This window comes from Coturnix japonica, chromosome 4, assembly GCF_001577835.2.
Source record: "Coturnix japonica isolate 7356 chromosome 4, Coturnix japonica 2.1, whole genome shotgun sequence".
Classification (NCBI taxonomy): Eukaryota; Metazoa; Chordata; class Aves; order Galliformes; family Phasianidae; genus Coturnix; species Coturnix japonica.
Window position 1 is genome coordinate 77,970,560 of NC_029519.1, and position 14,595 is coordinate 77,985,154.

Consider the following 14,595-nt stretch of genomic DNA (forward strand, 5'->3'; position numbering starts at 1 on the left):
GCCCCATCCAACCTGGTTTTGAACACTGCCAGGGATGGACGGGGCATCCACAGCCTCTGGGCAGCTGTTCCAGCACCTCATCACTATACAGAACTTCCCCGACATCCAACCTAAATCTTCCCTCCTTCAACTTAAAACCATTTCCCCTTGTCCTGCTGTTATCCACCCTTTCAAAGAGCTGACTCCCCTCCTGTTTATCGGCTCCCTTTAGGTATTGAAAGGATGCAATGAGGTCACCCCTCAGCCTTCCCTTCTCCAGGCTGAACAAGCCCAGCTCCTTCAGCCTTTCTCCCTCTGCCTTCTCCAGCCCTCTGATCATCTTCGCAGCCCTCCTCCAGACTCTCTCAAAAGATGATCTGCTATTTCTGAAGCAACAAACCCTACTTAAAACGCTCCACACTCGCTCATCCAAAAGGGGAGGCGGCTCCGAGAGGCGGAGCGAGGCGGGGCGGCAGCACCGAGGGCTCCCGGGGGATTGGGCCGAGGTACCGCCCGCTGCCGGTAAGTACAACCCGGCTGGGGGCACCGGGAGACCCTCGGCGCTGAGCTGGGAGTTCCTGGGGGCTTTCCACGCGGGTTGGGGCTTTGCGTGCTCGGAAATGGGGGTTTTGTATCCTCAGGGATGCTCAGCTCGACCATGGGGAATCTATGCCCCCCAGGATATGGGGTTTTGCACCCCAACATCACGGGGTTTTGCTTCCTGAGGGCTGTGGGTTGGCGGCCCCAGGGTTGGGGGATCTGCAGCCCCCACGGTTGGGGTTTTGCATCCCAGAGGCTGCAGGATGGTACCTCGGGTGCTGGTGGCCCCAGGGTTGGGGGTTCTGTACCTCACATCTTGAAGATCTGCAACCCCAGTGGTTGGGATTTCACAACCCTGGAGTTGTAAGCTTGCATCCCTGCAGGTTGGGGTTCACATCTCGGCTATTGGGGTTTTGCACCCCTGACACTTGTGAGCTCTCCCTCGTGTTAACATTGCAGGTTTAACTTTGTCTTGAGTTTTACTGCTGCGTGCCAGCTCCTCAGAGAAGTGCAGCAGCCTCACTTCTGCAGGGTTTGATGCACGGCGGTGGTGCAGATGATGCTCACGTGCAGCCCAGCTCTGAGCAGGAATGGACTATAGTGTCCTGCATGCTGCACCTCGCTGCTCCTATATGATACCACTGTGATGCTTCACCCGGCTGTGGCCATGGTCAAGTTTGAAGGTAAGGACTGTGCTTGCTGCTGGTGTGTTTCCAGACCTGCTCTGAAGTTATTCTGCACTGATTTGGGGGTGGAAAGGAATCATCTTTTGTGCTAAAAATGCTGCTCTGCAGATAGAAAAGAGAAAGAAGTGCTGGGGTGTGCTTGCTGCTGCAGCCTCCTTTTACGCATTATTTCTGATCATGAAGAGCTTTGTGGGTCCCTTCCAACTCGGGATATTCTGTGGTTCACTGCTTTACACATGGGAGCACCATGGGGAGGCACAGCTGCATGTTGCCCTGTGTTTTTACTTGGGTTAGCAGGGTCAGGCAGCAAAGTACATCCCTTAGAAGGATGGTACATTGTGTTTTGTCCCAGAACTTTTAAGCTTACTGCTTTTCTATGTTAACGAGGCTCCAGGTGACTCAGGTGGAGCATTTCTTAGCAAGAAAGAAAGAAGTTGCTGGCTTGTCTGTATAACACAGTGTGTAGATGTACTTCCAGGGACTCTACGTGGGGATGCCAGCCTGCACCAGCAACTAAGGTGGTACTCGAACATCATAGAGTGACTGCAAAGACAGACTCCAAGAGCTGAGATCTCCTTGAAGTTTTAGTGCAGTGTGTGCTCGTGGATCATCACCAGAGCAGCTGTATGTAAGTAATGAGCTGCTTTGTTTGTACAAACCTTTGCACATACCAAAGAATCAGGTGGGCACAGCCAAGGCTTGCACATGAAGGAAGATGTGACCGCTAAGCTCGCGTTTCAGTGTCACATCTAAAAAGTTCACACAGCAAACACAGCTCTACCATCTATAATTATTCAGTGGCAAAGGAAAAAAAAAAGAGGAGAAAAGCTTGAAATGGAGTATAATCTGATTTTTCTATGTCTTGAGAGCCCATCTTAATGCTGTGAGGCCTGACCTGAAAAAGCTTTTATGAGGCTGAGTGACCGAGCATTAAATGGAAGGAGAAACTTAGCTGTGAGGTGGCGGACTTCAATGATGATGTAAAGAAGGGAACCTGATTGCTTCCTACCTTTGTGTGTGCAGCAGTGAGCTCCGAACTGAACACTGCTGTTCAGGATGGAGATCTTTAGATCATGAAAAGGTCATCTTAGTGCTAAGTGCCAATCAAAAGCAGCAAACAACATTAGGAACTGCAGCGAGAAGGAATGAGAGACAAAACAGGGAACATCATTATGTCGTTATATAAATCCACAGTGCTTCTACGTCTTGGAAATTGTTTGCAGGTTTGGTCTATCACAGTGTTAGAAGAGCTGCAGGGGTGTCCAGGAGCCTGAAATTGCTTCTGTATGAGAAATAAGCAAGTTGTTGAGGGTTCTTCATGCTGACCAAGTGATGATGAGGGTGCTGGGGAGTGTGACAGACATTACAGGTCCCATCACTGGTATATTGGGTCATGGGGATGTTTATCCCGACCCACTTAGGAGCTGGGAGCATCCTCTCCCTCCTATGCACAAGTCTGCTACACCCAAGACACTAAATTACTTGCTTGCCATAAGGTCCCAGTGGGGTGACTGGCAGCTTTCACCGTGCATTGAAGTGCTAATATTTCCCCCTTTATTCCTTCTTCCAGCTCTTAACAGGGGGAAGATGCTGACAGACAAAAATGAGTCGTGGCTCTCTAATTTCTCTGCTCCATCATCCTTTGTGAAAGGAGCTGGCAGACAGGCAGGGATCGGCCTCCAGGAGGTGGCCATCGGCCTCATACTCACCCTCATTGACTTGGTCACACTGTTGGGAAATACAGTAGTCTTTATTTGCCCGGTGGTGGAAAAGAGGCTGCGGACTGTCACCTACATGTTTATCATGTCCTTGGCCATGGCAGACTTCCTTGTAGCTTGCCTTGTCATGCCGTTCAGGTAAGAATTGCTCTCTTAAGATCTGAATGCTGGGTCAGTGATTATAAGATGTTTTCATGTGTCACTTTCCTGACCCAAACCTGTTGGTGAGGTTTCCTTTGTAATAAATGGAGAGGTTTCTCTTGCTGTCTATGGAGGGACTCTGGGGTGATGGAGTTGGTCTGAACGTTGCTGAATGTTTTGGCAGGTGGGGGCAGTCCCTGGTGTGTCATCGTTAACTGCAATGACTGCGTGGGTGCCGCTGATGTTTCCAAGGTAGAGCAAATGACGGAGGGTATTTTCCCCTCATCTGTCCCATTCTATAGAAATCAGCACAGTTAAATTACGTGCAGTTGGTTTTATGCTGCTTTAACCTTCTCTTTTATCTTCTGGTAGTGGGAGGGAAAAGTAAAAATAATCCTTTCATCCTTAGTTGGGTAAGAAAACGAATGATTTTAGATTACTGGATGTGATAAGCCATTGCAATGGCATTGTTCTTCATATTCATGGCAAAACACTGAACTTCCATTGTTCCTCCAGTCTCAGACAATGCAGCAATAGGGTTTGTTGGGAAGGTTGGTGACCTTTCAAGACAGATCATTTGCTTACGTAAACAGATAAGAAACACTGCAGTGTTCAGCGGGAAATCAAATGTGATTCACCGAGTCTGGGGAATTGCTTTACACATATTACCATTGCAAATTGACAGCTGTCACTGTTGGCGTGGGGACGAAGGCCATCTCCTCTCACTCTGCACAAAAGTAAGGATTTTGCTTTTGTAGAAGTAGAGTAATTAATGCTCTCCCTATATTCAATGAAGTGGTGGAGTTCCATCCCTGGAGGTATTTAAGAGATGTGTGGATGTGGCTCGAGGGACATGGTTTGGTGCTGGGACTCGGTAATCTCGAAGATCTTTTCCAACATGGATGATCCTGTGGTTCTAGGAAACCAAAGCAGCTTGCCTGTCAGCTCTTCTGTCTCAAACTGCACAGTGGCCATAAGTCTGTGTAGGGCGGGTGGCTGCACTGCATTCAGTGCTCCTGGAGCTGTATAAAGCAGGTAAAGTCTGTTACCCCAGGAACTTGGTTACAGCTTGGCTGTAGGGTGACCTAACCTGCTACTACTCCATTGAAGTCACTGGGAATAAGGCAGAGACCTCACCAGGAGATTCATATTGCTGGTGGTTCTTGGCTGCACATCCACATTGCTCTTCTGAATTGCAGTTTGCTCTTCAGTGGGCATAGCAGCACGTGTTAAAGAGCTGGAGCCCTTCGGCAGCACTGTACTCTGCTCATGCACTTAGAGCACGTGCTCTGAAACAACCTTTCCCAGTAGTTTTAATGAACTGCAGCTAATTAAATGCAGAGCAGGCATTGATTCCCAGCTCCTGACATCACGTTGTTTCTGCCAACCTAAGAGCCCACCTAAAGGCACTGCAGTGCTGTGGCTCTGCTTCCACTGTAGTTGACTGTAAAGCTGTGAAGTTAGAGGATAATTAAAGCTTTGCAGGAACAGGTTGTTACTCAGCCTTCCACATCAAATCCACACGCAGCAGTTATTTCAACAGCGCTCCAGGAGCTACAAAAAGGGGAAGCAAACTGCATCTAGCTGACGCTTTCCTACAGCTGCCATATGTTCCTTTCATCGCTGCTCATTTCTCACAGGCCCCTCTGACTTTGTTGGGAATCATTTTGGTATAATGCCTGCATTTTGCTGGTGTGTTTCCTTGGTTGTGGTGTTTCTGAGCTATATAAGATACAAGCTGCATAGGCTTCCTCCTAACCTCTATTATTTTAACCCACGAGTTGAAAAGTGGGCACCTTGCACACCTTAGGAACTGGGGAGGATTGATAAACCTCAGTGATTCAAAGGGCACTGGAAAAAGCTGTGGTAAACAAAGCTGTGCAGATGTAAATGCGAGGAGGAGCTCTGGGGACAGAGCGCTTCTTACACCACAAGCAGGAAGCGTGGATTGGATCTTCCTCAGCCATGTTCTATGAATGGGTAAATGCCTTGGATTGCTCCTGGGGGGCAAATCTCAGGTGCCCAACTGATCTTCACTTTGCTGTGCACTCCTCTTGAGCACCTCCATGTGAAAAACGTTATTTATTTCAGTGCAATCCTGAAATATATTAAATTAGCTTTTCTAGCTTTGGTTTCTACTCGTTTCTCTTGCAGCATCATTTACGAGGTGACGGGGATGTGGTTGTTTGGGAAGCTGTTCTGCAAAGTCTGGATCTCCTTCGATGTCATGTTCTGCACCGCTTCCATTGTCACTCTGTGCTTTATCAGCCTGGACAGATACTGCTCTGTGGTGACCCCATCTCACTATTCCAGAAGGATGTCCCGTGGCAGGTGAGTGCAGCTGCTCCTCATTCCAGGTCCCTCCAGATTTTCACTTGACCACAACAAGTAGGAACCAAATAAGCTATTGGCATTTTCTGCCCCAGATCAGAACTATATGACAAAATGAACCAATTAAAGCTTTGCAGAATGTTGCTCCCGTCAAGGTTTCATGTGAAACACCGAAGTGAGGACTGCAGGTGGAGAGGGTTGTCTGAGGGTAATGGCTGGACACTAATACCAAAACCAGTCAGAAACGTCTACCTGCTGTTACTTTAAATGTTAATAAAAATCCTTTGTAAAACCTTTCCTCTTTTTTTCCACCTGGCTCAGACCACCTCTTTGACCCCAATTCTATAAGCCACAGATCTAGAACTCAGTCATTAGAGTTGTTCATGCATGGGCTCACTGTACTCCAGCCTTTTCTATGCTCGGTGGCTTCTTAAAGCCCTCTGGGACTATTGAACAGTTATATCCCACAAAGGTTACCATGGGGATTGAATTGTACTGGATGTTCTCAACTCAAAGTAACTCAGACCCTCTCTCCCCTCTCCATCTCTTTCCTTTGGCAGATGCGTTGTGATGACCTGCACAGTCTGGGTATACTCCTCCCTTATTTCCTTCCTTCCCGTCATGCAGGGCTGGAATGAGATCCCCGGGGTGGATTTTGACGCAGGCAGAGAATGCATCTTCGTCACCAACTGGATTTTTGCCATCGTAGCATCTGCTCTTGCGTTTTTTGTCCCCTTCATGGTCATGTGCAGTATGTACTTCTTCATCTATCGAGCTTCCCGGCTCAAGGCCACTCGTATCATGTCTCAGACCCTGGAGATCCACTACCACCCTAACAGCAAGCGGCAAAACCACCTGCAGCTGGAGAACAAGGCTACACGGACCATTAGCATCATCATTTCTGTCTTTGTGCTGTGTTGGCTGCCGTACTTTGTCCTCAACGTGTGGCTTGCTGCCAGGGGCAGTAACTCTGCAAGCACAGTCCTGGTCGAAACCTTCAAGGTCATCACTTGGTTAGGATATTGCAACTCCACTATCAACCCAATGCTCTATGCTTTCCTCAACAGGGACTTCCAGCGGGCCCTGAGGAAGCTGCTCATCTGCAGGCACAGGTCTCAGGTGGACATTGGAGAAGACATGGTTTCCATAGCCACCTTCACCAAGACTGCTCCAGACTTGGACTATAGCATTACAGTGCCAGTGCCCAATGACGCCCAGAAGGGCAAGCCTAAGCAGTAGGGTTCAGAGCCAGTTGCTGGAAGGAGGTGGTACAGAAAATGCAAGAGTGTGTCCTAATGGAAAAATGAATGTCCAGAAAACAGAGAAAGGAGGGACTGGAATGTGACTCGGGGCATATGGTTAAATTATTCCACAGTTCTATGAACAAGAACCAGTTTGTTACAGCAAATGGAGCAAATTCCTTCCTGGGTCATTATTTTTTAAAATGAGTATTTCCTAAGAGGAATTCAATCTTCGTGCTAGAGAAATATTTCAGTATGGTAACATCAACTTGATTTACTCTGTATACATTGTGGTCATTTCCTACAGCTTAAGTTGGAACAGTCTTTCTGATCCAGCAACTGTAGCTCTTCTCTTGCACTTTATAATGTAAAGTTAACTGGTTTTAGTAGTGCACCTGAGTCATTTTGTGAACTGGAGGTGATGGGAAGGATGCGACCAAAGAGCAAAGGTTGCTGTTCAATGCAGGCAGCACGGGGCTCAGCTGCATGCTCTCTGCAGTCTGAGCTGCAGGTCACAGGTGCCCAACACCAGCAAAGTTATTTTCTGTAATGCACTGTGATGTCTGGGCAGCTATGCTAAGAGCTGAGCTATACAGTACTGATGGACCACACACATGAAAAAAAATTGATATACCTCATGCCTTGCTTCCTGCTCTGTCTGTATCTCCTTTCCACGCAGCACTGGGCAAGTAGAGGATAGGAAAGTAAACCAGCTACAGATACAGACTGCCAGTTCTAGCTGCATGAGACTGCCACCTGCAGCACACAGATGCAGATTTCGAACAGAAGCGACTACTACTGTGTTAAATAAAAAAGTTTATTAAATCATTTAGACTTTAAATAAGTCACAATAATTAATGCACTCAACAATTATAGCGAGTGCATTCTGTACACCACCAACCCAAATGGATTGATTCTGTATTTTATAAATAAAAATTAACATATTTACAATGAGAAATAAAAGCACGGCATTAGGCAGTTAAATTAGCAGATTACACAAATGCCTACCAGTTGATTTTTCTTTTTTTAAAGTACAAATCTACAAGATTACATACAACACGTATGATTTCATTAAGGTTTAAATTGTCAGATTCACAATGTTTTTTTGTACATCATTTTTACTATGGCTCTTCCAACCATTGCCTATAAGCCCTCTTTTAATGGCAAAAAGCTCCTCTCCCTTCCCTACAGGTTTATCTGTATAAAATGCATTCCCTAAGATCTACTACAGTGTAGAAATATGCAAAAAGATTTCCTCTAAAGACTGGCTATGGAGAATGACAATATGTACAGCTGTGGTAATTTTTTTTTTGCTTTAAAAATAGTGCAGATTCCCAGCTTACCTACCAGGGACAAAAACCGGAGTCATCCTTTTGTGGTTTTTCTTTTGCTTTTCCAAAATCATCTTCATTTCACCAAAGAGCAAGTGATTCCGATATACACTCACTAGGCTTAGAGACCGTAATTTGCTCTATAAAAATACAGTATTTTAATTCTATTTACACGTTACAGATCTCTCACTTACCCAGCAAGAAGATGTATACAAGCTTCAGGAAAAAAAAAATTATAATGATAAGGTATTAAAAAAATCTTCCAGAAATCCAGCCCCCCAAAAAGAGATAATGGAGCACACCATTGGTAAGCACAGTAGCTGAACCCACCTGCCAAGGTAAGAAAAATGGAATGTGTGGTTACTGACTTTCGTTGGCTGTCAAAGTAAACAAAAATCTGTCCAATGTTTTAAACATCAGCTATGGCAAAATAAAGTTTAAGTAAACATTTCCAAGATAGACATTCTGCATCGTAGGATCCTTCTGATGAACAATCCCTTTGAGACCTGCTGAGTGGAAGAAGTGATCCTGAGGATAATTATTTGCTTGGTTGTCTTGAATGCTTATTTCCTGATAAACTCATTGTCCGTGACCTCTGCCTTAGCACTGGTTTTGCTGGGAGTTCCAAATCCTCAAATACAGGATTTTCTATGATTGCGGCCGCCTCTGGTCTTTCAGTGGGACTTGGAGAGAGCATGTCCTTCACCATGATGTACTGAAAGAAAACATCAGATGTGCTACATAAACCAATTCATGAATTCATTCTTATTATTTAATGCTGTGACTTGGTGTCAGTATAAGCAATCTGGGAATCAGTAATTTGGCATGGAAGTCAGGAGTGATTTAAATGTTGGAAAATACATTATTATAATTTATTCCTTAAGTTGTTTTTAGTATCGAGGACAACAATCAATTTGGCAAACCAAAACTGGCCCATGATTCAATGGAGTTATAGATCATTTATAGTATTTGAAATCATAAGAATTTTAAAATACATTAAGTGCAATTTATGAGTAATTTTCAGCTTCACATTTAACCACCACATTTAAAGCAATGCAGTAACTTTTCACGGCTTTCCTTTAAGTCTGAGAATAGTTTGAAGGTTTGTCTCAGTTACTTAACAGAACATCTTTATTAGTGAAAAACAATGTCCTGTCCCAACTGAGCACAGCATATCCCATTGGCCCTGTCACTTGGCAGCTGTGAACCAGAAAGTCTGCTCTCATTTATCTACTGGTCAGGAGCCAGCATGAAAACCCAAAAGCATCTCAGCTTTTTACTGGAGGGCTTTTGTTCATCACCTCTTCCTTATCTGAAAGCGTATAGCTCTAAGGATGACTAATTCTGAATATGGTTTCCTACTCAAGAGATGCAGTTCCTGGAGCTAAATCCCATGCAGCCACAATGCTACATCATGCTACCACACCATTTCCACTTCTACCTGTCTATAACTCTGCATGTTCTTTTTGTGAACATGGATTTGCTGCAAGAACTCATGGCAAGATGTATGCAGCATGAATGACACCTAGTGGCAAAGAGGAGCTAAGTAACACTGTATAGTTACTGAAGATAAACCCTGCAACAGAAATATCAATGTCCACATTACTGTAACTTTGAAACACAGTAAAATACATCATGGACAGAGAAATGAGTCTTAATAGCAAAGTTGGTGGGTTTGGTACTTTGAGTTTTTGTTTGTTTTCTTTTTTAATTGCAAAACAATTGGAAATCAAGGAAAAAAGCTACAGTTGTTAGCATGAGATGTACTTACCTCTTGTGCATATTTCTGAGTGAACAATGTTGGAAAGTTCAGATTTCTAACATCACTCAGGGTCTGCAGAAATGTTAAGAAAAAGATGAAGCTTTTCCAAAACACCATTTTACACTATTATTCTTATTTTTCAAGCTATGCAAACAAATCAGCCTAATGAAGAAGAGCTTTATTTTTAAGTTTTGTTTTTAGAAGTTAAGATCACAACACACTATAATGAGTAAGTTGCTTCTTCCCTAGGCACACAGCTCAGTCACTGTTCCTTCCATAAGGAGCACATTGGCTCCACCTAGTGACAGTATTTTCCCCTCCACACAAAAGGAAAGCACTGCAAAACTTTGAGCACAAAATACACGAATTCTGAAGTTAAAAGAAATGCATTTATTACTCCACTGAAAGTACAAACTAACCAGTTAGTGATGGGAAGCAGTGAAACCCCAGTTCATGAGAACTGAAGTTTATTACAGTATTCTGCTTCAAACAGTGCTTTTCTCTACCAGGTCAGGCTGTATTTAGTGATACGGTTTCAAACATCTAGTTTGGAAATAAAGTGTACTGTCACAGAGTAACTGCTAACAGGCTGAGACAGAGGCAGGTCTTATCTTCCTTCTATGGGGATTCTTCAGTCCTTGGTCACAGACTCCTAGAATTTACTGGGCTCACAGGTTACTTACTGCTAACATTTTATTATTAGAAAATGAACAAGTTTTCACTTTTTTTTTTTAATCTTAAAAAAATTGCACTGGAAATGCAAAAAGAAGAAACAGTGATAATGCACAGCATGGCTGCAATTCCTGAATGAAGAATGAGCTGGTAGGCTGGTGGTTGCAACACTTATTTTTTGCTTAAGATCCTGGATATCTCAGTTCAATAGTTTCTCTTACTTGGCACCACAACAGAGAAGCTTTGTAAAGAAACTCAATTTAGCTGCACACATAAGGAAGGCTGCAATTCATTTCCAGTGATTCAGGGAGTCTGGACAAGGCTGATAAAGATTCTGTGTTCCTAATTCCAACACTGTTTTTTTAGAGCTGAGAAGAACCTCTTGTAGGTATAAGGAAAGACTGGATGTTGTGTTGAGGGACATGGTTTAGTGGGAGCTATTAGTAATAGGTGAACGGTTGGACTGGACGATCTTTTAGGTCTTTTACAACCTTGGTGATTCTATGATTCTAAGTGTCTCATGAAGCAAACAATTCTTTTAAAGAAGTGACCAAACGGAGGCTCACCCTCGGTGCTGCACTATACCTACCTTGACTCTCTCCATCTGTGTGCTGAAAGGGTAAAGCAGCTCGAAGAGAATCAGTCCCAAAGAAAATATATCCACTTTGTGAGAATAGGTGTTCCCACAGATCTGAAAATTGAGAATTCAGGTTAGGTCAGCCAGTCTAATCACTGGAATTACATATAGCGTAATCAAACAACTTCCCACACATGGAATTTATTAGCTCTGGGCAGAGCAGAAAAGCACAGAAGAGCTTCTAACTGTAACAGCCTTTTGACACATCAAACTTTAGCAAGAGAATGTGAGTAAACCAACTCCTATCATCAGCTCCCCTTTGCAGACCTAAACACAGCTTAAACCTCCTGTACAGCACCACGCTCTTTACTGACTTGAATATTAGACAGCCTAATACATTAAGAGCAAGATAAATCAGTGCATCAAAGTACACATCATTAGCTCCTTTTTTGCATTTGTTTTTTGCTATTTTATGTTAAAAAATATTTATTTTGGAGTTCAGTTGAGCTCAAAACTCTATTTTGATGAGAAATAATGTAAACCTGATTGTAACAGCTTACTAGAAAGACTACTTGATCCTGGAACCCACAAGAATTCAAGTGTCTATGAGGTGGTGCTGGAAATAGCTTTAGAGAACACAAACCTGTTCTGGGCTCATGTAGAGTTTGGTCCCTACTTGTCCTGTGTGTCTGGCATAAGCCGGCATTGGGGTAAGTACCAATTCCTCCTCCTCATCTTGGTCCATAGCAGTTACCAGTCCAAAATCCCCAACCTTTACTACATCATCCATTGTGAAAAATATATTGGAAGGCTGAGAAAAGAAACAGGTGGAAAGAAAGAAGTACATTATAAACAAGTCTGTGTTTTGGTAGATACAATACATTGCGGGGAATGGCGTAGGTAAGTTATCTTAACACTAAAAACATATGGCAGATTCACATCACATGTTACGTGTCTGACTCAAGTTTTTTTTCTTGTTCTTTTAATTCCAGTCTTTGAGTATTACACTCATTTGCAGTATTATTAACCAGTATGTGGCACAATGCCTTATCTTATCAATGAAAGCAGACCTTGTTCCTAGATTTCCAGTCTGCAGTTGGCATTGCATAGTTTAACTGTGGGAATAACTGTTTCTTTAATAGTCCTTAAGAGCTTCGCAATTCCCAAGAATTCCCATTTCAAAGTCCATCCAACTTCCTCACTTAAAAGCAAAGCCGCTCTGTGCCAGAAAAGACAGAAGAAATGGCTTCTTGTTTTCATAAGCATGTAAAAAATACAACTATTTGCTTATTGCTGAGCTGCTGAGGTATCGGACTCATTAGTTCCACAGTACCCGCAGCCTGCCTGTATAACTGCCACCCGAGCCAGATCTTATCTCCCACTGTACTTTTCAGGACTGAATGTCCTTTGGAGTCACAGCTCATTCAGTGCACAAAAGCTGTTAAGCCTGTTTAGGGAAAGCCTTCTCAAGTTGTTCAACCAAGCAAATCAAATACAACCTCACATTCAAATAGTTGATAACACTGAACTTAAGATGTTCCAACAAAACTCCATCCAACTGATAAGAGTGAATCAGCTTCAAGACTACCTGCATAAGCTTTACTGAACAGCAGCCTAAGAGTCTGCAGAGGGTTACAACAGACAGTACTGTTAAGAAACGTTATTAATTAACACATCTAGCAACATATTAACATAATGATTAAATTACTTTTCCGGCCATTTTCTTGAGCACTAAAGATTTTTCACATAATGGCTCTAAGTAACAGCTTAATGCTGGTGTGAGAAGAAAATACTTGGATAGGTTTATGAGTTTTTTCTAAATTTGGTGATCTTTTTGTGTTACTGAATTTGAATCCCCTTTTACTGCCAAGTCCAAGATGGCATTTTCATGTTCTGCTTCTACTGCTTCCAGATGATTAACATCTGAGGAGGTACAAGAACGGCTGTAAGCATTTCAGTGCTTACTATACCATGGTAGACAGCAATGCCTCCTCAAATAGCAGATACTGCATCTCCATCTGACAAAAGCAAAGGAGTCAATTTCTCATAGCTTAGAAGATGAAGACTAACTTCACCTGGGCTCTTTAACTAAAATCTGGCACTGTCTAACAAATACTGACACTTTCAGAGCTACAACTTTCAGCAAGACTACGCACCAACTAGCATAAGTTCAGAAGCAAAACAAAAAGTAGGTACAAAAGTCACACCTGACTTCAGTTATCTTCAGCATCAGAGGCCTGGACACCCTGCTCTGAGTGTTCCTGCTGGGCCAGGGTCAGGCCAGAAGGACTCAGATGTTCCTGCCAGCCTCAGCCATTCTGTAGTTTCTCTCCAATACTGTACTACTCTCACATAAAAAAAAAACCCACAAACAACAAACCAAAACAACAACAACAAAAAAAACCCAACACCACCACACCACCCTACCTGTAACAGCACATGATCTGTCAGTTTAAAGCAGAACTTGACATAGCTGAACACTCTGACACTGCCAGGAAAGTTGCCAGGAAGGTAAATAAAGTAATTAAAACCAGAATATGGATACTTCAGACATTTGGTCATACCCATGCCAACAGATAAAAATGTTTCCTATAGTACCCTAGGAATACAAACCTTAAGATCCCTGTGCATTAATCCTTTACTGTGCAGAAAGTCAACTGCTTCAGCGATCTGCAGAAATATCTGCAGACACTCTGTCCTTTCCCTCTCCTCTATTATGCATCTTCTGCTCATCCAGTCTTTAAGGTTCTCTTTCCTGCAGAGCTGCATTTGAATGTAAAGATACACCTTTGGAGAGGTGGGCTTGACTTTTTCTGTGGTATTTTTAGAAAGGTCCAGGCTTAAACTTGTCGGCCTTGGTGGAGAAACAGATAGGGGACTACCTGAAGACTTCTTGTTACCAGGTTCCTTTGTACTTGGCTTGTCCTCAGAAAGACTTTCATCACATGAAGCATCAATTCTATCTTCCTTACTAGAAGCATTTCCACAACCAGAATCCTCAAACACAATAGAGGAGGAGGTCCCTTCCCTCAAGTGTACCACAGGAACAGCTGGACGACAGACTTCCAGAGAGCAATCCAGTTCGGCGTGACCCAACTCATTACTGTTGATAGTACTGTCTTCTACATCACAGCCTGTAAGAACACTGTCCTGAAGGTTTAATAGTGGATCTTCTGACTGGTGCAAGTCCCTGTTGTCTGAAGCAAAAAATTCCAGAGGAGAGAACTCGCTTTCTGATGAATCAGACTGACCACGTGGTATCCCCACAGAGAAAGACCTTCCCTTCTCTGATGAAGCCTCAATAACTTCAATGTGGTCCTTTGTAGAAAATGGCTCTGTTCTGATCTTAAATGATGGGACATCCATTGGACTGGGAGAACTGAGTGGCCAATCGGTGCTAGGAAAACAAAATAAAGAGGTCAGTACTACAGAACTTCATCCCATTAAAATGCATTTTCCGAAAACAAAAGTACCATGGCCAAACAGGAAACAACTTCCCATGCGTGGGAACCACTAATAAGCAGGATTTGTCACCTATTTTTCTTAGCAAGTATAATATCTTCTAATTGAGACAAGAATGTTATGGAAAGCATCTCCTGAATGAGAACAGAAAAATA

The 14,595-nt window shown here is 43.4% G+C and overlaps 2 protein-coding genes across 4 annotated transcripts in view; one reads left to right on the forward strand and one right to left on the reverse strand.

Annotated features, from left to right (window-relative positions):
* Positions 1–205: 205 nt before the first annotated feature.
* Positions 206–8,190, forward strand: LOC107313986 (octopamine receptor-like). Of its 3 annotated transcripts, none has more exons than XM_015862790.2 (5): positions 206–1,202; positions 1,600–1,833; positions 2,776–3,061; positions 5,219–5,395; positions 5,956–8,190. In XM_015862790.2, exons 3-5 carry the CDS (start codon positions 2,793–2,795, stop codon positions 6,632–6,634), a joined length of 1,125 nt encoding a protein of 374 aa, XP_015718276.1. In that variant the 5' UTR covers positions 206–1,202; positions 1,600–1,833; positions 2,776–2,792; the 3' UTR covers positions 6,635–8,190. The 3 variants fall into 3 exon arrangements, with proteins under 3 accessions (XP_015718276.1, XP_015718275.1, XP_015718277.1); XM_015862789.2 differs by having other exon boundaries at positions 1,672–1,833; XM_015862791.2 differs by having other exon boundaries at positions 1,684–1,833.
* Positions 7,440–14,595, reverse strand: part of EIF2AK3 (eukaryotic translation initiation factor 2 alpha kinase 3) — a 37,676-nt gene continuing 30,520 nt past the window's right edge. Inside the window, exons 13-17 of the mRNA XM_015862788.2 lie at positions 13,592–14,375; positions 11,622–11,789; positions 10,991–11,092; positions 9,739–9,801; positions 7,440–8,682 (exon numbers count right to left, since the gene is read on the reverse strand). Of these exons, the coding sequence (XP_015718274.1) occupies positions 8,506–8,682; positions 9,739–9,801; positions 10,991–11,092; positions 11,622–11,789; positions 13,592–14,375 (1,294 nt within the window). The 3' untranslated portion in view covers positions 7,440–8,505. The remainder of the gene's footprint in view (positions 8,683–9,738; positions 9,802–10,990; positions 11,093–11,621; positions 11,790–13,591; positions 14,376–14,595) is intronic.

Coding starts and splice junctions, on each gene's coding strand:
- LOC107313986 (XM_015862790.2), top strand. CDS start 2,793: ATGCTGACAGACAAAAATGAGTCGTGGCTCTCTAATTTCTCTGCTCCA. Junction 3,062..5,218: donor TGCCTTGTCATGCCGTTCAG/GTAAGAATTGCT, acceptor TTTCTCTTGCAG/CATCATTTACGAGGTGACGG. Junction 5,396..5,955: donor AGAAGGATGTCCCGTGGCAG/GTGAGTGCAGCT, acceptor TTCCTTTGGCAG/ATGCGTTGTGATGACCTGCA.